This window comes from Lissotriton vulgaris, chromosome 2_1 (genome assembly GCF_964263255.1).
Source record: "Lissotriton vulgaris chromosome 2_1, aLisVul1.2, whole genome shotgun sequence".
Classification (NCBI taxonomy): Eukaryota; Metazoa; Chordata; class Amphibia; order Caudata; family Salamandridae; genus Lissotriton; species Lissotriton vulgaris.
This window is the reverse complement of record NC_141687.1, coordinates 271430177-271453287: the sequence shown is the minus strand read 5'-3', so window position 1 is coordinate 271453287 and position 23111 is coordinate 271430177. Positions and strand designations below refer to the sequence as shown.

The following is a 23111-nucleotide window of genomic DNA, read 5'->3' as shown; positions in this document are numbered from 1 at the left end:
AGTCCGGATGTCGTCGGTGGCCGCGATGAGGGCGGTCTCGGTGCTGTGGTTCGCTCGGAATCCGGACTGCGATGGGTCGAGGGAGCCGTTCGTCTCCAGGAAGGCTGTCAGCTGTTTGACGGTTTTCTCGATGACTTTTGCAGGGAAGGGGAGGAGCGACATGGAGCAGAGGTTCTTGAGGCCTGAGAGGTCTGCGGTGGGTTTCTTCAGGAGGGCGCTGATCTCTGCGTGCTTCCAGCTCTCCGGGAAGGTGGCGGATATGAAGGAGTTGTTAATGATGTCCCGAAGTTTGGGTGCGATGATGGAGTCGGCTTTGTCGAAGATGTGATGTGGGCAGGGATCGGCTGGGGAGCCCGAGTGGATGGTGTTCATCGTGTGGGTGGTATCGTCCGTGCTGACCTGAGTTCAGGCGCACATGGTGGTGGTGGTGGGGGGGTGTAGGTTCGGTGGTGGGGTACGTGTTCTGAGCTCCGAAGCTGTCGTGTAAGGCTGGTTGTCTTTAAGAACTCGTTGTACTCTGGGAGCTTAGTGGAAGTAGCCATGCCGTATTTGGACTGCATTGGCTGTTATGGTTATGATTCGTATGCCTATATAAGGACATGATAAGTTATATCTATATAAGGGCATGAATCGGGAAATTTACACTAGAGCCCTACATACGTTACAACACCCACTCCACGTAGGATGTCCATCTTTACTAAATACTAAGCATTTCTAAGCATGTGTTTACAATCCCACCCCAAAAATACATAAAATGCATTTGAAATGGTTTGTACACGAAAAGTGAGTATTGTACTGTATGTTTTCTAAGCAGTGTGATCATTCAAAATAATGCATATAGTTTTTACATTTGAAATGCTGGCTGAATGATTCACGAAATTTACATTTATGAAATGGCTCTTAATACAGAAGAGAAGGTCGAGACCATTTCATTCACAGATTTATATAATACTGTACATGTGCTAGAGGCTATTTTCAAAATATTGTCTCTGGGTAAAAATAGAAATATTGTTCTCTAAGAATAGTTCTACATTAAGCAGATTACTCTGTGCCAAAAAAAAGTTAATATTTTGGTATTTGAGAAAAAAAATTTAATTGTAGTAAAAAATAGTTCACAATTTTAGAAGTTCTGTTTATCAAAACTGAAGGTTGAAATCAAAGTTCAGGGAACGCTGTGTGCTTGTTTTTTTAAGAGTTATTCTCGTTGTTAGGAGAAAACATTACCTCAGATAGGCTGGCAAAGAATTTGTCTACCACAGTAGGTGAAAGTTGGGCCATTTCCAAAAAAGTAGAAATAATGCATATGTGAGATGCATTACCGTCGGCGTGATCTGGATCAGTAATGTTCACAGAAGCTTGTACCTGTGTGCTGCTTTCATCTCGTACCTCACCGCCACCTAGTCGTAATGGTGAGGTCTCAACGAATGCCGTCATCAGAATTGGTAGCCGCTGGAGACAACACGTTGCATGAGCCGTTACCGAACCAAGTAAAGCTTCGACTTCCATAGGTACTGCTGATGGAAGTGAGAGACAGATGTCTAACATGCATTCTTCTCCGCAGAGCAGGCATCGTAAAACAGGTAAGATGCAATCTTGCCAGATTGGTCTGAATGATAGAAACCATGTGGTATTCAGATCTCTTAGACGAGCCAAGCCGAGAACCTGTGTTATCCTATTTCGGTACAGCAGTGCCTGGATCGCTTGTTCCATGGTAACCTGGGTATCGCTGGTGACTGGACTTGCCATATCGGAGCAGAAGGAACAAAAATAGAATTCCTGCTACGAGTCCCAAAATGAGAGGCAGGCCGCCGAACACAGAGTGCACGAAATTCGGAAAAATGTTCAGGACTGCCTCAAAGGGTGCTAACAGTCCAGAAAAAAGTATCTTAAATACATGTGCGATGCCACTGGTATCTGACATGTTTAAAATTTGACCTAACATTTCTACGAAATGTACGGGGCAGTTTGTTGATAATAATGTATGTATCTCTGCTGAGGTCCTTGCAACTTGCAGATCATACATTTCTCTAGACGAGGTCAAAGGCACAGTTTTTTGTAAAAGAATCGCTTTCATTCTGCTTAATGTATCAATTCGAATAGAAGAGATATTCAATGAAGGGCAAATTGTTGCCTCCTTGTCTGGCTTGCTGTTTGGATACAATACTTGCATACAACAAGTGACCCTGGATGTAACACTGACGAGATAGGGCGTTCCTGGCAACATGCCACAACAGCTGTGGTCACTTAACATAACGTAGCTATCGTTGGAAAGCTGCCTGAAAACAGGTTCTATTTGTAATGCTGGAGTGCCGTGCAAGTGGCAAGAAAGATCATTAGATGAACCCTCACAGGCTCCATGTAAATTAATTTCTTGATATAGAAGTGTACCACTTAGTGACTTTTCACAATTTTTTCCACTAAGAAATACCTCTTTCTTACCCCCACTCCAACATCTATGTGTGTAAGGTAAATTCCAGGTCGACTTAATGTGTCATTTACCCAACCTTTCATACAGGCCCGCTGGTATATGCTGTAGGCAGTATTGAAACTGGAATCTCGTTATTGGTATTGTTAATGTACCATGTATTATCCATTCAATGACAGGTTTCTCGGAAACTGTTAATGGTAATCCTTCTAGTTTTTCAAAGCTCAGCACCGTATAGTCTGCTCCTCTTTGTGCCAAAGAGATTTGTTTATCTGTAAGGTTAAAGATAGAATATAATGACGGTGTGTTGATTAGACGCCAAGGCACATAGCCTGAACGCAGATTTTGTAACGTCCAGCCTAACTGTACAATAGAACGTAATTGGGACTGGCCATGCTGTAACATTAGCATATCCTGTTCTATTATATCAAATGATACAATGCTGTCCAAAGAATAAATTCTGGAGGACAGAGTCGTTAACCCATTGTCCACTACAGACAGTGATTTTTCCAAATGAATACGATCAATTTCTCGTATTTTTTCAGCAGTTTCAATTTGCGTCACTTTCCAAGCTTCGTTGTAAGCAGCATATATACTGGTGTATATGAAATGTTTTTGACGCTGTTTGCGAGGTCCCAATAAGAAATCCCACAAGTCAGCACCTTCTTTAAGTAAAGTCAAGTGTTGCTTAATTTCAGGTAGTGTGGATTTCTGTAGCCATTCGAGGCATAGTTTTCCTACACTGTATGTTGTTATTATCCCTGGATGTTGTCTCTGGGAATATCTTGGGTCGTGCCTGTTCTGTTTGAACCCCTGTGTTTTGTCCAGGAATCTATCTTGACAGTTATTAGTTTCTGTGGGCCAGATCAACCATTTTTTCCAATCAGGATTAGTTCTGTTTTGATTTAAAATATGGGACACGTCTAACCCCTCATCTGTAGTGCTATTTCTATCAGGCATAGGCTTTGGTATAGACGGGTTGTTTAAATCTTTTATCTTGGCTAGGCCAAGACAGGTTGTTTGTTGAATGGTGTCATTCAGAAACATTATTAGTTCTGGGATCATGCAGGCTCTGAATAATTATTCTAATCCCTGTACTTGCCAATCTTTTGAACCCCGATTGTTTTTGTTTCAATGTTATCTTTCCAGAATTCAAAACCAAATGTTGACAGTTTTTCATAAAATTTTGCAGAATATATCTGTTTTGTATTGGTCAACATATTTTTCATTCCTGTCTTATTCACATTTTTAAAATAAAACGTTTCTGGATCTGTGACATTAAACCCTGAGAAGTATGGAAATTTCTCATAAAATGTTTTCGAACTGCCTTTTGGCGGTGTTGGACAATGTTCCCATTGATTATAAGTTAAAACATTTCTAGGTTTTGCAGATTTATGCAAATAGTGGTGCCCAAAATGATTAAAGCAATACATTTCTTCATAATCAGATGAACCTTCTGAATAATCATGATTTGTAAATTTTGCTGACATTTCAAAATCAGACATCATATTAATAATAGTCTCAAAGTCCCAATCATCAGAGAAACTGCTCGGTGAGACAAAGTCACCTAATGAAACCTTGAACTGATGTGGATACTTCAAGAGTTCAACCGGGCCATAGATGTCGTAATCAGTAGCGTCCCATGCTACACCACCAGGTATAGGAATGGCTGTGATGTTTACTGATGACAGGTCTCTTTTTTCAACATGAGATGACTTGTGTGGTTTTAGGACCAAGTTGATGTTCTGACTTGCTGTGTCCATTGTACTGTATTTTCCATCAATCATTCTTCCCAAGCTTAAAACCAAAATGAGCCAGAGCAGGAGGAAAAGTACACCTAACACAATCCACAATTTAATTCATGGTGAAATCAGATATATTTCTCCAAGTTGATGAAATAGTTCTGTTATTTTTCTTTGAATTTCTTGCTTGCTGGCTTTTCTTCATGTTCAGTAGGATCTTCAGAAAAGTCATCGAAATTGATGAAATAGCCAGAGACAGTTCTGTCAATTGTTGGAATCGCATCAGGATTGTTATTAATGTTTGTAGTTGCTTCTTGCTTTGTCATATTAGTATAGTCAGAGGCTACATCATTGTAGACAGGTGTTTATTGACGAACTGTTGCAATTTGGGTTTCAAGAGGCACAAGTTCCATGGCTTTGTTGAATAGACCTTTTTTATTCACTGCAGGTTTATAAAATGTGAATAGTCTCTCAGTTTGAACCTCTTGAATTGTAGCAAGGTTTGGTCTTCTGCTACATCTTGGGAGTCCACTGGGCCTACTACTTATTATTGGCCACATCGGTGTGGTTTTACCAGGTCGATTGATACAACTCTGTTCTCCTTTTTACCAGCAAGCGGTGATCTTGTTCCGTTGATTGCTAAGACAGGTACTGCTTTTATGTAAGAAGGCCCAAATTCCTTCTTCACCGCAATCTTTTCTCTGACCAGATCCCCAATCTTTGGAATCCAGACAGGTCTTGCTGGGACAGGTGGTTTTTCTTCAGTGGGATCTTCAGAAAAGTCATCGAAATTGATGAAATAGCCAGAGACAGTTCTGTCAATTGTTGGAATCGCATCAGGATTGTTATTAATGTTTGTAGTTGCTTCTTGCTTTGTCATATTAGTATAGTCAGAGGCTACATCATTGTAGACAGGTGTTTATTGACGAACTGTTGCAATTTGGGTTTCAAGAGGCACAAGTTCCATGGCTTTGTTGAATAGACCTTTTTTATTCACTGCAGGTTTATAAAATGTGAATAGTCTCTCAGTTTGAACCTCTTGAATTGTAGCAAGGTTTGGTCTTCTGCTACATCTTGGGAGTCCACTGGGCCTACTACTTATTATTGGCCACATCGGTGTGGTTTTACCAGGTCGATTGATACAACTCTGTTCTCCTTTTTACCAGCAAGCGGTGATCTTGTTCCGTTGATTGGTAAGACAGGTACTGCTTTTATGTAAGAAGGCCCAAATTCCTTCTTCACCGCAATCTTTTCTCTGACCAGATCCCCAATCTTTGGAATCCAGACAGGTCTTGCTGGGACAGGTGGTTTTTCTTCAGTGGCCGTTGGCTTTAGCTTTGTGTTACTCAGACTTCTTCTTGTTTCATTTAAGTCCTGTAAAACAGCCAAACGATCTTTGATATCAAAGTTTTTTTTTCCACCACTGAAGTTAGACTATCGAGGTCTTCGATTATCATTCTAGTACCAAACAAAAGTTCATACGGAGTGATTCTACCCAGAGATTTTTTTGGCAGATTATTTAGACTACGTTGGACACTTATTAGATGTTTGACCCACCCATCACCCGAACCGAATACCCTCGCTGTTATAGATTGATTTATGTCACGTTTTTTTCTTTCAACTACCACATTTCCCTCAGGATGGAAGGAACTAGAGTACCGCAATGCAACGCCCAAGCTGGCCATGGCCTCCTTGTAAGCCCGAGAGCTAAACGCAGGACCCTGGTCAGAATGTAGAGTGCCAATTACGTATGTGCCGATAAAGACTCACAAATCTTTTATAACAGTTCGGGCGTCAGCCGAGTGCTGGTGCCACATCCAAATGAATCTTGTCTTAGTAGTTGTGGGGTCGCATTCGTCTATAGGGACGCCTGCGTGTAGACAGTCTAATGCTATCTAACAGAGGTGTCTGGGCTGGGCTGACTGTGCTATTGTCAGTCCCCTGGTCCAGTTCATGACTGCGATCTCTGTTGCAGTTTTGACAATCCATTGCAAAGTTATAAATTTGCACGCTCCTTCCCGGCCACCAGTACTTTAGTTGTAATTCTATTAGGGACGTTAAAATCCCTTAGTGCCTCAGACCCACTCCCATGTGTGCTTCTTGAATCAAGAAAACTCTCAGCTTCCTGTTTGGAATTACTCTGCCCCCCACTCCAGAGATTTGAGCAAAAGGAACGGAGTTTACATCAATTATGTATGTATTTCCGAGTGGATAATTTAGAGGTATCGCCGCATGATTGCCTTCCATTGAGGCTGTTACTGCTAGTAGCGTTTCACCGTCTATTCTGTTTTTAGAACGCTTAATTGTAGCTACAGAAGCCGTGTGGACGGCTGCCTTTTCGGCTTCATCAGCCAATGAATTCCCTGCAACGTGAATGCCATCATGTTGATGACTCAGTGTATGGATCACGTGAGTCTTTTGTATTTCTTTCTGTAAAAGAACTACTTGTTCCCAAAGCATTTTATGCTTTATTGTGCCACCTTTTGCATCTTTGAAACCGTTTTGAACCCAGTTCTGCAAGTATTCATTGTAAGACTGTACGCAGTAATACGAATCACACACTATGAGTGTGGGGAATTCGCGATCGGTATTCTCAAGCGCCATCTTGAAAGCCTGTAGTTCAGCTCGCTGAGCTGTACAGTCTCCGAGTGATTGAGTTTTTGTGACAATAGGTTGGAATTAACCTTCGTGCCAGCGACCTTTTACAATCGCTAACGCAGCACTATAGGCTTGTTTACCCCCAATTGCGGGCTGTGCTGATCCGTCTGTATATATTATACAGCCGTAATGTTCAAGAGGCAGAATTTCGGTCGGCAGAGGACATTCGTACTCGTATTGGAGAAATTCTTGTGTTTTCAAGCTAGGGTCTAAAACGTATTAAATGTCTGTTGCAGCAAGAGAATTAACCCATTGTATCCATCTTGGATGTAAAGCTTTAGCATTTGGAATGCTCGCTCTTGTTACTGCCTCCAGGGCAGGTACAGGTGTAACGACCAATATGCGTTTTCCCTGTGCGAGGGCTCTTTCTTTTGCTTTAGCAGTTTGAACCACTGTCAGAATTTTCTCAGTTGACGTGAATTTTATTTCAGCTTGTGTGTACAAGTGTGATTTGTAAGCTATTGGTACCGTTTCACCTTCGTTATAGGTCAGGTACGTGAATCCGCATCTTCCTGAGATGACTCTGATTACAAGGTTGCGTTAGTTTATGCGTGTTTGCAGCTTTGTTTTAGCTAACATGTCTGTTTGTATTGAACGTAAAATTTCTGTGTGTTTATGAGTCCAATTAGTTGGTTTGAAATCAAGTTTTATTAATTCGTAGAGAGGTTCAACCCTCTCTGCGTAATTCAGAACGTAAGTTCTTCCAAAATTCAGGAAACCTAGAATTGATGTAAGTTTTTCAGCGTTTTTGGTGCTTGGAGCAGCGCACATTTCTCTAAGAAATTGGCTGCCAGGCTTTTCCCTTCACTTGATAACTCATATCCTAGAAATAGGACAGTGAGGTGGGCAATCCGTGATTTTTTAAAGTTGAATTTGTACCCTTCAGATGCGAACCCAAGTATAATGGTGTTCACTCTTTTCAAGTGCCTGTCCAAATCATTGTCTGTTAGATAGATGTCATCGACATAAGATAATGCCTCATCATCATACATTTGTAGTAACTCTGTTACTCTGGCTGAAAATAATCCTGGGCTATTCTTGAATCCCTGAGGGAGACGGCAAAATTGCCTCTGGGCCCCCATACTTGAGAAAGCGGTCAAATACCTGCTTTCTGGTGCTATGTTTTGACAGAAGAAACCATTTGAAATATCTAATGTCGTTTTATATTGTTTGCACACAATGTTATTCATCAGTGCTGCACTGTGTGAATTTTGTACTGCAAATGTTTTGCAACAAGAGTTTAAGTGTCTGTAGTCGAATACTAGACGATATGATTTGTCTAGTTTGGAGACAGGAAACAAAGGATTGTTCATTTGTGAGGTGCATGTTTCAATCACCCCCTGGTACTCAAGTTGATCTAAGATCTCCCTGACTTGTTTTTTAGCTTCCTGCTTAACAGGATACTGCCTTTGTGCAGTAGGTTGATTTTTTAACTGGATTTTATGGTGAGGGAATTCCTCATCCTATCCTACATGATTTTTATATAATGCAGGGGCTTGGGCCACTGGCCATTTTCTTGCATATGTGTATTTTCTATGAATTGGAATATGATTTGAGAAGGCAGGCATAATCATTTCTTGCCATGTGGGCACTCCCTAACAAATTCTGGTGGCTAGTCTTTCTCAGCTAGAAGAATATCATAGCCTTTAGATAGCTTCTCCCAAAAGAGAGTTCTTATTTTCCTAGTTATGTCTCCTTCTATACGCAATGTTATTTCATATAATTTATGGGGTACACTAACTCTGGTGTCTGCAGTTTCCACCTGAATGTACTCATTCGTGTCCACTGTCTCTAGAAGATTCATCAGGATCTTGCGAGCTATGCTTACTTCTGCTGCGCTGTCTAGCATTGTTTGGGCCCACTCCCCGTTCTTGAGTTGTGTCCTCAGGATCCTCGGCATGTTTTATCTTTATGCTTGCTACCTTCTTTTTGGGAAATTGAGATGTTTTACTTTGGTGAGCGGGTTCCTAGTCTTTGGACTTGACGCGCTCTTCTTTATGTTCTGACCGCCCTCTTCTTTCCGATTTCTGCGAGGAAGTCTGAAAAGATCGAGAGGGACGTTATCAATATCTTGATATCTGTCAGGTTTTTTCAAATTATCCCTATTTCTGAGGTTATATCTTTTCTCAGAGGGCTCCCGTTGTGGAGACCTACCCCACCGTTCTTGAGATCTATCTCTCTGTTGGGGAGACCTTCCTCTGGACTGAAACAGTTTTTCTTTAGGAAGAGTCTGTCTGGTAGTTTCCCATTTCTTTTTAGGAGTAATTAAACTATTTTTAATGAAAGTTTTTTCAGGATTTTCTGTTAGTTGTGGTTTTAGTGGTTTCCCACTCAAACTATCTCTACCTAATTCTTCATAGGATTTTTCAATTATTCTGGCAAGTTCAAAAGGCTGGTCTGCTATTTCTTTTTCTTTTAATTTTTGGCGGATTGCCACAGATGCTGCTTCTCCTTTTATGTTGGGTAGTAGTATAGCCGAAACTTGCTTAAAGTCTTTCAGTAATTTCATACCTAGATTTAAAGAAAGCTCTGGACCGTATTCATTTTGAATCTGTCTTAGTACGTCTGGTATAACCGCCATAGACGGAACACTGTGTGTTTTTGTGTAGATTGAAGCAAAGACTGTTCCCCAAGTGTCACAGTCCTCCACATGTGGTGCGATCCCCATTGGTAAACATATTGTCAGAATTCTGTGTTTTTCATGAGGTGTACTATCAGGGAATACTGCCTCTATTTGAGTAATCTTTTGAGCCAACCAGAACGGAATTTGTTCCTGTTTTGCGGGTAATTTACCAATGACTGATTGTATAGTCTGTGGTGTAATTTTATGGGGTGTGCTGTGGAATTTTTATAGAAGGTTGGACTTTTAAAGTCCGCATGACATATTGGACCAATTATCTATTTTAATTAATTGTTTTAATTGAACTAATAGTTCTCTGTCTGACATTTCTTCAATGTCAAGATGTGGTGTATAGCTGGCTAGAACCGGCCATGTGGCTCCTGGTCTACCTAGTGGACCGAGCCTGGTAATGTGATTTTGATGTTTTAGGGCGCCATTAAACCAAAGCTGATGCTCCTGGTAAGTTAGTGGAACTTCAACGTCCTCGAAAGGAACGTATTCAGCTGGAGTTTCCCCTGCTTTGTAGAAGTGGAACTCGTGTGTTACAGCATTTGCTGCTGGAAAAGTTATCCATGAATAGAATACCTCTGTCTGCCGATATTCATGTGCCTCTACCACAAATATGACTGTACCACCTCTCGATGATACAACACTATTTATTAGTTTTGTAAGTTACACTCTTTCTTACATTTATCGGGATGATTATTGCATCCGGGTTGTTTTGCTGAAGACTTGTGTCCTCTGCTAATAGTTCAGTTGCTATTCTAGCTCTCTCCCTTTCGTCGTCACATTCCGTCATTTTGCTGACAGAAAGTTTGCAAAGCAAGTTTCAAGGAAACAAATGTTAGGTGCACAATATTTTGGAACACTGTATCCTTCAACGTTGACTAAACCAAAAAACTAATACATAGGATTCTCGTCCTACTTAGTTCTGGCGGATACTACCCTTTTACCCACTCCGGACGTCTATTGGAGTTTTTACGGAAAAAGGGGTATGTGTGAAAAGCACAACTGAGTTACTCTAGTATCTAGCGTTAAATTATCGCCTTACCAAACGTTGGGCGCCATGTAGTGTAGTTCCTATGTTCCCAATAGGCTCTGCGCATTGGAATAACATAAACAATAGTTTAGACGTAGGACTGAAGTCGACTAGGTCTCTGTTGAATATGTTAGACTTAATTGTGAATGCCAGCTAGCTCGGAGGTCACTAGAAACTTTCTCGAATACACAAGAAGGGATTAGTTTCTGACAACCATATAACATGACAACTTTGTTCCCCAAGAAAAAGGAATATATCTCCAGATTTGCGGAAACAATAGATGGCTATTTCACTCAGTCAATCGTGCATGCTTTGTTTCACCAGAAGTGCCGAGAAATAGTTTTCAATAAAAAGGTTATTTATTGAGCAGTCTTCTTTCTCATGCAAAAGAAGTTAATTGCTACAATCGTAATACTTGCTATGAAGTAAAGTGCGTACAGTAAAAAGAGTATTATGAAATAATACTGTAAAAGCATTTATATGGTTTCTAAGCCATAAGCTACATAAAATAGATAAAATACATACAATGATAAATAATGACTAAAAGTACTCAACTGGTGCATCTAAAATACGCCTACCCCGGTGTACCTAACCTAAGCCTAATACAAGGGAAGAAGTAAGTGAGGTGTAGCTTGAGTTAAATAGTTTCTGCCAAGAATCTATCCAAGAATTCTCTAAGGGTCTAATCAGCTCCGTACCTTGGTTATAGAATGAAGGAGGTCTTGTATCTCTCTCTCAGGACTCGATCTCCCAGTAACCCGCTAGGGTAGCAGGGAAACACTGGAGCTGGATTTCTCGGCAGGAGAAAAGACAGAGTCTCTCTCAGTGCGTCAGCAGGGAGGGTCGGATTCCTTCGGCACTCGCATACAGCAGGGCGTCGGGCAAGTAGTTAGTCGATCTGCTCCAAAACCACTGTGTGTTTGGTAGGGCAGATGTGGGCATATTTATACCTGGAAGGTGCCGAGTTTGACGTAAGGGTGGACATAATAACGTCACTAAGAACTCGAAGTTCTTTACACACTCCAGTAGTTCTGGGACAAATCAATACTGAAGCAGGGGGAATTCCCGTACTGCTCAAGGCTGGTTGTCTTCAAGAACTCGTTGTACTCTGGGAGCTTAGTGGAAGTAGCCATGCCGTATTTGGACTGCATTGGCTGTGTCTAAATATGGTTATGATTCGTATGCCTATATAAGGACATAAGTTATATCTATATAAGGGTATGAATCGGGAAATTTACACTAGAGCCCTAGATACGTTACAACATAGGTACAAAGAAACGTGGATTAACACTTTTTTGGAGGGCTGTTGGCACCCTTGTCTTCTCCGTTTTCATGGCCCTCCTTAACTATCCACTTCCTCTTCTCATCCGAAATTCTCAGTGCATAAAAATATTAAAGACTGGGAGTGGGTTGCCAAATTTGAATTCGCCCAGGGCACTCTCATATTAAAGGCCAGCAGCTCTGAATGTAATCAATGAGAATAATTTGTTACTTGCACTTATATTAGATATGTTACACTTCTGAATAACACTCTCTGTCAGATTACTGCCTATAACGTGCAGGATGACACTTACGTGTGATGCTGCGTTGATGCATGACACTGCTGATTCTGATTCATCATTGGCAAGTCGCACGGCACTGGTGCACAGTACAGTTAAATTGCACTGATCGTTACTATTGCACTTACAGGACACATTGTTTTTTTTGCAGATTTATGTAGCGCCAACTTGACCCGAAGGTGTTGGAGCGCTTTATATAAGCACCGGTTTACCTTACACAAGGACACATTCATTATTTGGTAGGCGGGGGGAGTTTAAGTGATTTTTGCCCAGAATCACAGGATGTTTAGCCCACTCCGAAGCTCAAACCCGGTTCCCCAGCTCCAAAATCGGCAGCTCTAGCCCTAAGGCTACATCCTCCTTTGTTGTCAAGGTTTTTACGTGGGATAAAAATACAGGGGTTGGGGGGTCTCTCAAAGGTGCGTGGCCGACGTAAATAAGGGCGTGGCTTAAATAGATGTAGGCTAAAAAGCTGTGCTTAGCATAGTGTGCTGCCCGACTTGTATTTTGCTGTTTCTGTCATTGCATCCAGATATATGATACAACAAGTAACATCATACTTACAAGAAGTCAGGGCTATTGGCTTTGTCAATGGTTGTTAGTTGCATAAGCTAAATAAGAAGCAACTATGACTTGTATATAATTTTTAAAAGGCTTCCACTTAAAGCCCTGGTGACAGCACGACAATGTTATTGCTCCTAAGTTTCAAAAAGAGAAGGGAAATCCAGAAGGAAAATACTGTCTTTAACTGCATGAGTGCTGCAGCTTTTCCCGCTGTGTGCTGAAATTTAAAAAAAAAACACTTTACATGACAAAGCCAGCTCGTCATGCGTGCAGCGCAGATAACGCCCATGACGAGCTGGCTTTGTCATGAGAACTGAAGGGGTTAAAGGATTTCCCTCCCCCTACAACGCTCACCTTGCATAATGTCATGCGGTAACTTCTCCACTAGTGAGAAGTGAGCAGTGTGAGCACGTGCACATCGATGTGCCTGCTGTCACTGCAGTCCCGAAAAAAATGAACAGCCTGTGCCAGGGCACAAAACGGCGCCTGATAGAGACCCGTTTCGAGACCACCTTTAAACAAGTATTGGCATAGCCAATAGGTCTCGCTTTTGGGACCTTATAAGTATTTAGTTATGCAGCATATTATCCTTGGTGCAACAACATCAACTGTTGCATGGCTAAACACATAAGGTCCCAAAGGCGAGACCTATTGGCTATGCCAATGCTTGTTCACTTTTGTCTTAGGGTGGCATATATATATATATATGTGTATGTGTGTGTGTATATATGTGTGCATATATGTGTGTATATCAAAATAAACGCTTTCTCCCTCTGAATAAAAGCGGAATCGGCACTCCGTAAGTTAGTTATATGACATGTTTTTATTTTTAAACCAACATCAACACGTTTCAGCCGTTACCTCACCGCCTTGTTCACGATGTCCGAGCCACACATAACGTTCAATTTAAATACAAAAGAACAGCAGTATATGGGCATGGACATTAACAATGGACAGTTACATTTCACAACATCGTATGATCCAGGTTTATATCGCAAACATGGTGGCCATTTTAAAGCATGTTATTTATAGTTTTTCTTAGTGCAATTTCAATTGGAAGAATGGACAGTTCTAACTTACCGTGGAAATTTCCACTGTAGCTCCCACAGATCGCTTACTGGCTTCTAGTAGGTTTTGTTTATTTTAAATGGTTAGCTGTGCCTACTCCCCATTGATGTATAATCTCACGAAAACTTAGCAACTACAACTAAAACCACAAAATACGTGTTATTAGTAATGTAAACTTCCTGTCTTCTTAGCGAAGTGAACAAGCATTTACAATGCAATGGTCTCATCTTTGCAAAAGTTAGAGCTATTGGCATTGCAAATGGCATTTTTTTCATTTTTGTTTTTTAAAAAAAAACATAAATAAATGGTATTGCAATACAATAGGTGAGCATTAGAGAGTAGTAGAGCATTAGCAGTGATTAATAGTTAGTAGAGAATGACTAGTTTATTAATAGAGTATACTTGAATAGAGTAGAGTAGGAGTGAGTTGTAGGCAATAGTAGTGAGTAGTGTAGATTAGTAGAGAGTAGTATAGAGTGAGTAGTAGATAGTGTGTAGGAGTTAGCGAGTAGTAGAGACAGAGTAGTAGTGAGTAATGAAAAGTATTATATAGAAATATATTTAGATTCGAGAGTCGTAGATAGTATATGGAGTAGTATTTAGTAGAGTGAGTAGTGAATGATTTTTAGAATAGAGTAAATATTAGAAAGCAGTAGTTAGTACTTTTGAGTATTAGAGTGTAGTAGAGAGTGAGTATAAAATTGTGGATAGTGTGATTGAGTGAGTTGTGAAGAGTGTGACTTGTATGTAGTAGAGAGTAGTTAGAGGGTGTATTAGAGTGTGATTAGTAGAGTAGTAGTAGAGTGTGAATTGAGAGTATTAGAGGGTATTAGTAGCCCCACACACACACACACACAGAGCCCAACACACACACACACAGAGCCACACACACACACAGAGCCACACACACACCCACACAGAGCCACACACACAGAGCCACACACACAAAGCCACACACAGAGCCACACACACACAGAGCCCCCCCACACACACAGAGCCCCCCACACACACAGAGCCCCCCACACACACAGAGCCCCCCCACACACACACAGCCCCCCCACACACAGAGCCCCCCACACACACAGAGCCCCCCACACACACAGAGCCCCCCAACACACGCAGAGCCCCACACACACGCAGAGCCCCCCACACACACAGAGCCCCCCACACACACAGAGCCCCCCCCACACGCAGAGCCCCCCCCCACACACACACAGAGCCCCACACACACACAAACTAATTTCATAGCGCGTGATGCCATGTCCCTTGTGATGCCATACGCACGATTGAAGGTAAAGCGTAAACTTCCCTGCTGCTGCAGTTATGTCACGTGTGATGCCATGGATATGAAAGATAGTAATATTTTAAAGATGTCTAGTGCTGCTGTTTCAGAATGTGGTGGTGACACAATGGTCAATACTGCTATCTCCTCTGTCCACTTCGGTGCATGTGTGATGCCACATAATTTATGTATTTTGTGACGTCAATCGCGATACTATCTCTAAAACTAGACCTACTTTGTAAAGTTGCCTGCTACTAAGGCAGATTGTGCTTGCTATCGAGTTGTTGCTTTTTTTGCTGCCTGAACTGTGTACAATGAGGGAAGTGTGTAATTTTGTCATCAGTACAGAGCACAAGGCGAACTAGAAGTGTTAAACATGCACGAAAGGACCATAAATTAAAACCACTACAGCCACGTTTCAAATATTAAGCGTACATCTTTATCTGACTATTTTTTGCGCTGTGGACACTCTGTGGGGGTTTTTGTTGTCTCTTCCGCTGATGAAGATATATTGGGCGGCCGCGGCAGCCATCCTTTCAAGGAGCCATACAAAAGGTGTTCGACCTCCACAGAAGCACTGAGGCAAAAATACAAATAGCACAAAAGCCATCAAGCAGGCCAATAGAGGGGTGAGTCCGGGAGGAGGGTGGTGGGTCGCTTTGGAACATGCACGGGACGCATATGGATAGTAAAGGCACATAACGGGTGTGGGTGTTGCTGCTACTGGTCAACTTTCAATCCAAAGCAAACTAGTGTCCCTCCAGCCCGACATTCCAGGAAAAATGCTGGGGGCGGGGCCTATTAGAACACGCCCGACTTCTCCAACATCTGCTGGGGGTTCTCACACAAGGAAATACTGTCCCAAACTTCAGTTTTTATCGAAACCAAACTAGGTTTTAAGTACTCCCACCTTAACAGTGCGCCATTGATCTTCGATTTTGTGCAGGAGACAGTAGAGCAAAGCAGTGGGCTTGTCTATACGAAATATTTGCATAGCCCTAATATTTTGCCTCTGCCATCATTTTGGGCTGAAAGCCGCTAAGCGCTGCAGAGTGTGTTGTGGACACAAACAAGAGCTTCTCTCACGCGGCACGGCCCCGATAGTGACCCCAACACTGTTCACTTTTCTAGCGTACTGTGATGGGGCGTGGGTACGGCTATGTGGAACTTGTGGGGGGCGGGGGTGCTGCTGTGTAGAGCTTGTAGCCCGAGGGAAACAAAAGCTGGTGTCCGTGGGATAATAAAAAGTGTCCTACCATAAGCGGTCTCTCCTACTCTCCGCTGCCTGTCTCCTCCGGCTCGCAAAAGCCCTCTTGTCTATTTAAATGTCTCCGCTTCGGTAGAAAAGTGCTCAAAAACCTCACCGTGAGCGGACGGTCTTCTAAAGCTGCCCATCTAATGGAAAGAGGCACAAGGGTAGTCCAGCAAGGCAGAGGCAGGCAGCCACAGACTTTCGCTTGCTGCCCTGACTCTGTTTTCGCCGTTTGGACACGATGTCCATGGTCACGCTGGGGAAGTTGTTGTGCCGTCCTGGGTTTCTTAAGGTGAGTCAGGGTCGAGTGTGTCGCCCCTGCCTCTTGCTTGGTGTGCCTCCAGCTGTTGTGACTTCAGGCTGTACCACGTATTAGCTGTTAGTGGTGTGGCGCGAGAGTCCCCTGTGTTGACCCCGATGTCACGGTGTGTTCGGGAGCCATTCATACCCCCTAGTTGGCACGGGACAGGGTACTGATTTCTTTGCGTATGGCCAGTGCCTGACTGGTGCCCGAGAGAAGGGGGGGCTGTGGTAGCCCGTCCCCCCCTATCCAGTGTCGCGTTGGGCACTGTGATGCACCTTGGAGTGGTGGGCGGCCGCAACCAGCAGCGTACGGGCCCTCTCCCATCCCTTTTAAGTTTGAACGGCATGAGAGCTGTTTGATGATTACGAAGGGCCGGTTGCCTCATTTGTCGAGCGCGATGCTAGCTTAAAACAGGATTTTCAGATTTCATTCTCGGAGCTGCTTTAGATAGGTGAACGCTTCCTTGGTCGACAGGAAATGACGGGGCTGGGCGCTGCAGATTAACAAAGTGCCAAAAAGGGAACAGAGACTTTACTATCGGTTTGGGGTCTGTTAAGGTAATTTAAGAGTTTGCCACATCCCTGGGCCACAGGGCACTGCTTACATATGCCTTTCATTGGATAATAAAAATGATGTATTGCGGCCTTTGCCCTTTGTCTGCTGTAGCGTTTTAGAGCCTCAGAAAGAAAACCGGGGGTCATGTCAACTCTGTCCGTCCGGAGTTGTACAGGACGACCACGCATTGGTGTTTATGGCCTCCATGGAGGGGCTATCCACTTTGGCTGTCGACGATCAGAGTTGGGCCGGTCTCCGCAGCGCAGTTTCAGTGGTGCCACAGCTGCCAGGGCTGGTCACCCCGGCCTTGAGGCAGGTTGCGCGGATGACCACATTAGGAGATAGTATGCGGCGCGACGGCCAGAACTTCAGGCGGGGGGCTGGGCCGACGATTCTCCATCGCATCTCTCCTGGGGAATGTGGCACAGTGGGAGTTTTATGGGGGTCCTAGTTCCTCCACTACACGCTGTGTCCATGTCTTGCCGTTGGTCATGTTGCCCCGAATCCGGCGGTGGTCCTGATGCTTCGGGAATTCCGGTGAGCGTGGGTGGTGGCGGCAATTTTCTGGGGGTGCCTCGTATGTAAGAATATGCTTGGCCGGGTGTCTGGGGACTGCTGTGAAGCCACAGAGGGGCAGTGGAAGAGGCAGCAGGGGTCTAAGAAAGACTGGTTTCAAGGAGGAGCGAGAGAGTTTGTTAACAGTTAGCGAGCTCTGGCTGGAAAGTGGACCACGCCATGAACGCCACCACCTTTCTCCGAGGCCATGCACAAATGCCTCGGAGAAACTCACCGTCATTTTTGGATTCGGGGGCGTGTTTTTCTTTCTCTCCTCTTCCCATTGGCTGGAATGTCAAATTCCAGCCAATGGGAAGAGGATAGAAAAATCTAAAAAACACAACCCGGATCCGAATAAGATGGTGCTTAAACTGAGTGACGCCCCTCTCCTCTAATGGCTGGCCTCCATTTAGGAAGCCAGCCAATGGAGAAGAGGGGCGGGTTCAAGCCCCCACTCTAGAAAACATAAAATCTCGCCAGCGAGACTGCGCAAGTGCAGCCTTCGCTAGCCGAGACCTAAAAAGGCGCTACTCGTCCAACCTAAAAAGGCGCTACTCGTCCAAATGCTTGAATGTCACGGTGTGCACTGCAGCTGTGTGTTGATTTTGCACTAGATTTGCTGACCCTGTGGCCTTTAGATCGGAGTCACAAGCTGGTGGCCCGTCCCTGTGTTCTTGTGATGTAGATGTTTACTTCACGCACAGACCACAATCCCAGATGCCACAAGCGTGCCAGCTTAGATGGTAGCTTCATCATCGAGACGAAGCAATAAATGGGCCCGCACCCATCTAAGAAGGTTTAATGTGTACTGGTGAGTACCACTAGGCAGCTGTGGTCTGAAAAGGGTTCAGGTTCCAGTGCTCAAAAATCTGAATTCTTTCATTAGTACAACCACTTACATGTTTTTCCCTCAAAAACATTTATACACCTGTGAGAAACTCACAAGTTTAGTTTTGGAGGGGCAACATTGTACTGCCCTGTTCTTTACACTGTCTCACTGTTCTGGATTTGTGAGCATTGTGCCAGTGTGTCCGGCCTCTCCAAGCCTTTCGCTGTTCAACCACAGAGGTTTGGGTTGTAATATTGTACCCCGGCATAGGCACTATTCCCAGATTGGATTACTTAAGTCAAGGTGTTCAGAATGCAGCCATTTATTCCACAGGAGGCTGTGCCACTCTCCGCCCATATTTTTCATTGGCTTGTGCCATTGTCCTTAGTAAATGCTGGCTTCTGCTTCGTTAGTTGGCTTGTTAGTCCCTTCTTCTCCCCATCTTCATTTGTAACCTCCCATGAGGACTGGCCCTTTTACCTCTGTTGTTACATGGTATGTCTAATTTACTCTGTAAGCACTATTTTCTTTAATACGTTTCTCCTACTGCAGTCACGACGTGCTTTCCTTAAATGTTCAGCACGCCATGTGCGCGTTCATGTTCCAAGCAGCCGGGAACAATGGCAGCCACTTCTTTGAAGGGAAATAGCTCTCGCATTTACAAGAGTTTCAGCTATTGGCATTGTAAATGACCATGCCTTTTATCTATGTGTTAATTATCAAAACAGATACATAAAAGGCCTTGTCATTTACAAAGCCAATAGCTTAAAGGTCTCACAAATGCGAGACCTATTGCATTGCAAATGCTTGTTTTTATTTGGTGGTGGTGGCTTCCAGTTATCTCAATACATTTTGACCCCTACATTTACACCATTCATTTTACCAGGGCTTTATCCTTTTATTTTTTAACTATTTTACCTTATTTTAAATTGTTTAATTATATTGGATTATTTATATCGTGAATGTAAAACATTTGAAAGAGAGGTCCTAGTGACTAAAATTGTGAAATAAATTGTGATTTATGGAATGTGAGCTATGTTGCACTTTTTTGCTACACTTGCATTGCATTTTACACCTTGGCTTTATTTGTTCTGTTTTATTCTGTTTCTATTGGTCTTAAAGATTTTGTTCGTGATTTTGTACTGAAAGTCGGTTAATGCTGTTGGTTTTTTAGTGTTAGAGCTCTATTGATTTATTTTTTGTCTTGTGCTACATAAGCTAACATAAACGTGGTTTCTGTTTCTTGGCTGTTTTCTAGGCTTGTGTTGTGAAACGAGAATTTAAGAAAGCTGAACAGTTGATAAAGCATGCCGTATATCTAGCTCGGTGAGTAACCACTATTTTATTTCGGAACTGTAGGTAGTGGTAGTTTTCATGTTTATAATCCTATTCTACTATTCACAGAGAACATTTTGGATTGAAACATCCGAAATATTCGGATACATTACTGGATTATGGCTTTTACTTGCTCAATGTGGATAATATCTGCCAGTCCGTTGCGATATATCAGGTATGATATGTTTTCTTTTAATCAGATGTGAGAAGGTTATTTTTATTATAACATAGCTGCTATGTTTTGATTTTACTTACGTGTGATATTTCTGTTTTCCCGCGTGCTTTTGTTTGCCATTTCAGTGCTTTGTGTATGACACTTTACGAGCAGGACAAATCAGTTCTAGTTAGACAATCTAAAATGAAGTACAAAAAAGAATCAATGCCATGACTGGATGGAGTTTTTCATTGTTAATGCAAGGGCAGGACTGGCAGACACCAGTGTACATCCACTGGGCATTGACCAGCCTCCCTCTGAACAACCCACCGCAGAGCCATCAGACAGGCGGTGATCGCCTGCAATGCAGTCAAGGTGCCAGGATCATGCAGTCCCTGTGCATTCACCAAGCCCCCACAATGCAGGCATAGTGCAGTTTGTGCAAACACATCATGCAATTCCTGTTCACCCACACTGTGAAGCGCAGGGTGTTGTGTCCTGCTAAACTGTTATTAGTATCTGTTTAGGATTAGAGGTAAGGTGCACGCTGCTTTTCAAGTTTTTGTATCTTGCATATAGGAAGCACTCAAGCTTACATTTTGTTGCACAAAATAAAGTGCAAATATCACTCCTTGAATACCGAAAGGGTGAGGAAGCCTTTCAGTTTTTCATCTCTAGGAGCTATATGTTGAGTAGTGGGACTTTCTAAGGAATCCGTTGGGCACCTTGGAGGTACTGTGCCACATCTGTTAGAGAGCAGCAGCACACTGCGTGTATGTTTGCTTGTGAAGGGTAATCGTAGTGTGTACCAGAGAATAGCAACACACTGACTCACTGGAGATTAAGAGCATTACATCGCCATGTATTATCATTCCTAACGGCAGCTCGTTGCTGTACAATCCGAGTACAACTGACGTATTGTAGTGTAGCACTGGCATCATTAGAGGACACTGTGTTATCGGTGTGCTTTGTCTCGGAGTAGCAGAACAATCCCTCACTGTGCATTGTCGTCTTGTAACAGCACACATTGTTACAGGGTGACAACATAGTGCACCGTTGTGTGTTACACCTTTCCGGTCCACTGAGAAAACGCCCGGTGCCTGCTACGGCCAGTCCAGCCCTGATCATACTCCATTATTAGGCAGTAAGAGATAGAGAACACCTTAAGTCAAATGTATTGAGCAATTATAGCGCTTTATAGGAGAGTAAGGGACGCCACTGCATCATATATGGGTTACAGCACATCTGGAGGTTCACTGTGCAGTATAAGCTCACCCTACTGAATTACTGACCATTAGAAATTCGAGGTGTGCCTTACAATCACCAATGCGTATCATGCATACTGTTATCACAGTGGCCCACTGCAGGGAAATGTTGATCTCTCACTGCAAAGGAAAGGTAGCTTATGGATAGTTACCCCAGCCAGCGGTCCCGGGAGCTGCAGTTGAGGCACAGAGCCTTTTATAGCTCCCAGTTATGGGCACCCCTGTTCTACAAGTTCATTTACCTGTCTCAGTAGCAATATAGAAGATCCTGCGCCATGTGAGTCAAAGGCCCAATATCGCAGGCTGCAAGAACATGAACCCAGAAGCCTACCATGAAATGATTGGCATTTGGAAGCGCTTTCAGAAAGTAATTCTGCACCCCAACTGTTATCCAAGTTACAATTTTAGAAAAAGTGAATTCTTATGTTTAGTAGCTGAGGATTGCTTTTTTTTTTTACTTTTATGTTTTATTCTACCAAACCTACAACTGACAGTCGGAAAGCATTTGGTCATTTGGGGAGAGGAGTTGGCCTAACGGCTAAGGCGGTCGACCTTGAATCTTGGGGAACTGGGTTCGAGTCTCGGCAATGACACTGAACATCCTGTGATTCTGGGCAAATCACTTAATCTCCCCATGCCTAACAAAAATGAAAGTTTCCTCATGTAATGCAACTGGTGCTATGTAAAGCGCTCTGATGCCCGATTCGGGTCAAGTTTGCACTATATAAAACTCTGTAAAAAATAAAATAACATGCAGTCATAACACTTTTTACAGTGGTTTGGTTATCATGAAGCATACCAGTGTAGCATGGGAGCAAGAGTGAGATACCCCCTCCCCCAGCAATGCGTGCAATGTCACTGGCTCCCGGTTTAGAATTTCTTTTTACATGTCCAAATATTACTTCACATGTATGCTTCTGACTAAACTGCTTGATCATTGAATCTCTTATGGTCATTTCTAGCCCTCTGAAAAAGTCGAATTCAGAACAAACTGCAGTTGCAAGGGATTTGCCGTCATGAGTTCATCTCAAAATGTACACAAACCCGGTATTTCCACCTGCAGACATGTCTCCAAGTGTGACCTGGAGGAATTTACTCGGGAAGAATAGATTTAGTGTCCAAAACCAGAACTCTTAATGTCCTGCTAAACCTGCCGGGTGGTAAAACACCAATGCTGTGTAACCAAATAGCCTGCTCTGAATGAGGGACTATGACACCACAGAATGACTGGCCCTTGGTTTTCCCTTTTGTTCTCCAGGTTCACTTTAATACATACAAGTCAATGTATTATTATTTTGAAAGCAAACCTGATTAATCAAATATAATAATTATATTTTTGCAGCGTGAATCTTTCTGGATTCACTATGCTGTGCATTATTCCGCGGTCTAGTGGTTGGATCCGGAATCGTAGTCTTCTCTTTCTTTTTTTTTTTCCCGTAGCCCAGGTGGGCGTCGACGGAGAATGCAAACTCAGGGGGGCCCCTGAGCGCAAGAAATGGACAAGACACCTTTTAAATTCTGCCGTAACTGCCACCACAAATATGCGCAGAAGGACCAGCACCCGGTTTGTAACCTCTGCCTACCGGTCGACCACGAGAGCAAGGACTGCAATGCCTGCTCCGCCTTCACACCGAAGACTCTCCGGGTTAGAGAGCGACAGAGAAGAACCAACTACAACATGCAAGGCAAAGGACAACTACCGTCCCTTCGAGACCTGGAGCTCTCGAGTGACAAGGAGGACAACGTCACCGGAGAAGACGGCGACTACACAGTCGTAGAGACCGATAAGAAGACTTCTAAAGAGGTAGGAGAATCGACTACCCCTAAGCCCCCGACAGAACCTCGAAAGTCTGAGTCAGACTCTCGAAAAACAGAGTTAAATTCCTCAATGGGAGCACTGGCGCC

At 43.2% G+C, this 23111-nt stretch overlaps 1 protein-coding gene across 2 annotated transcripts in view; it reads left to right on the top strand.

Moving 5' to 3' along the window:
- The window catches only part of APPBP2 (amyloid beta precursor protein binding protein 2), a 296134-nt gene that overhangs the window by 189428 nt on the left and 83595 nt on the right, over positions 1-23111 (top strand). For both annotated transcript variants that reach the window (XR_015308361.1, XM_086954920.1), the window contains exons 7-8: positions 19711-19778; positions 19857-19962. Coding sequence is in view for 1 of the 2 variants with exons in the window: in XM_086954920.1 (XP_086811046.1) it covers positions 19711-19778; positions 19857-19962 (174 nt within the window). In the remaining variant the exon portion in view is untranslated. The remainder of the gene's footprint in view (positions 1-19710; positions 19779-19856; positions 19963-23111) is intronic.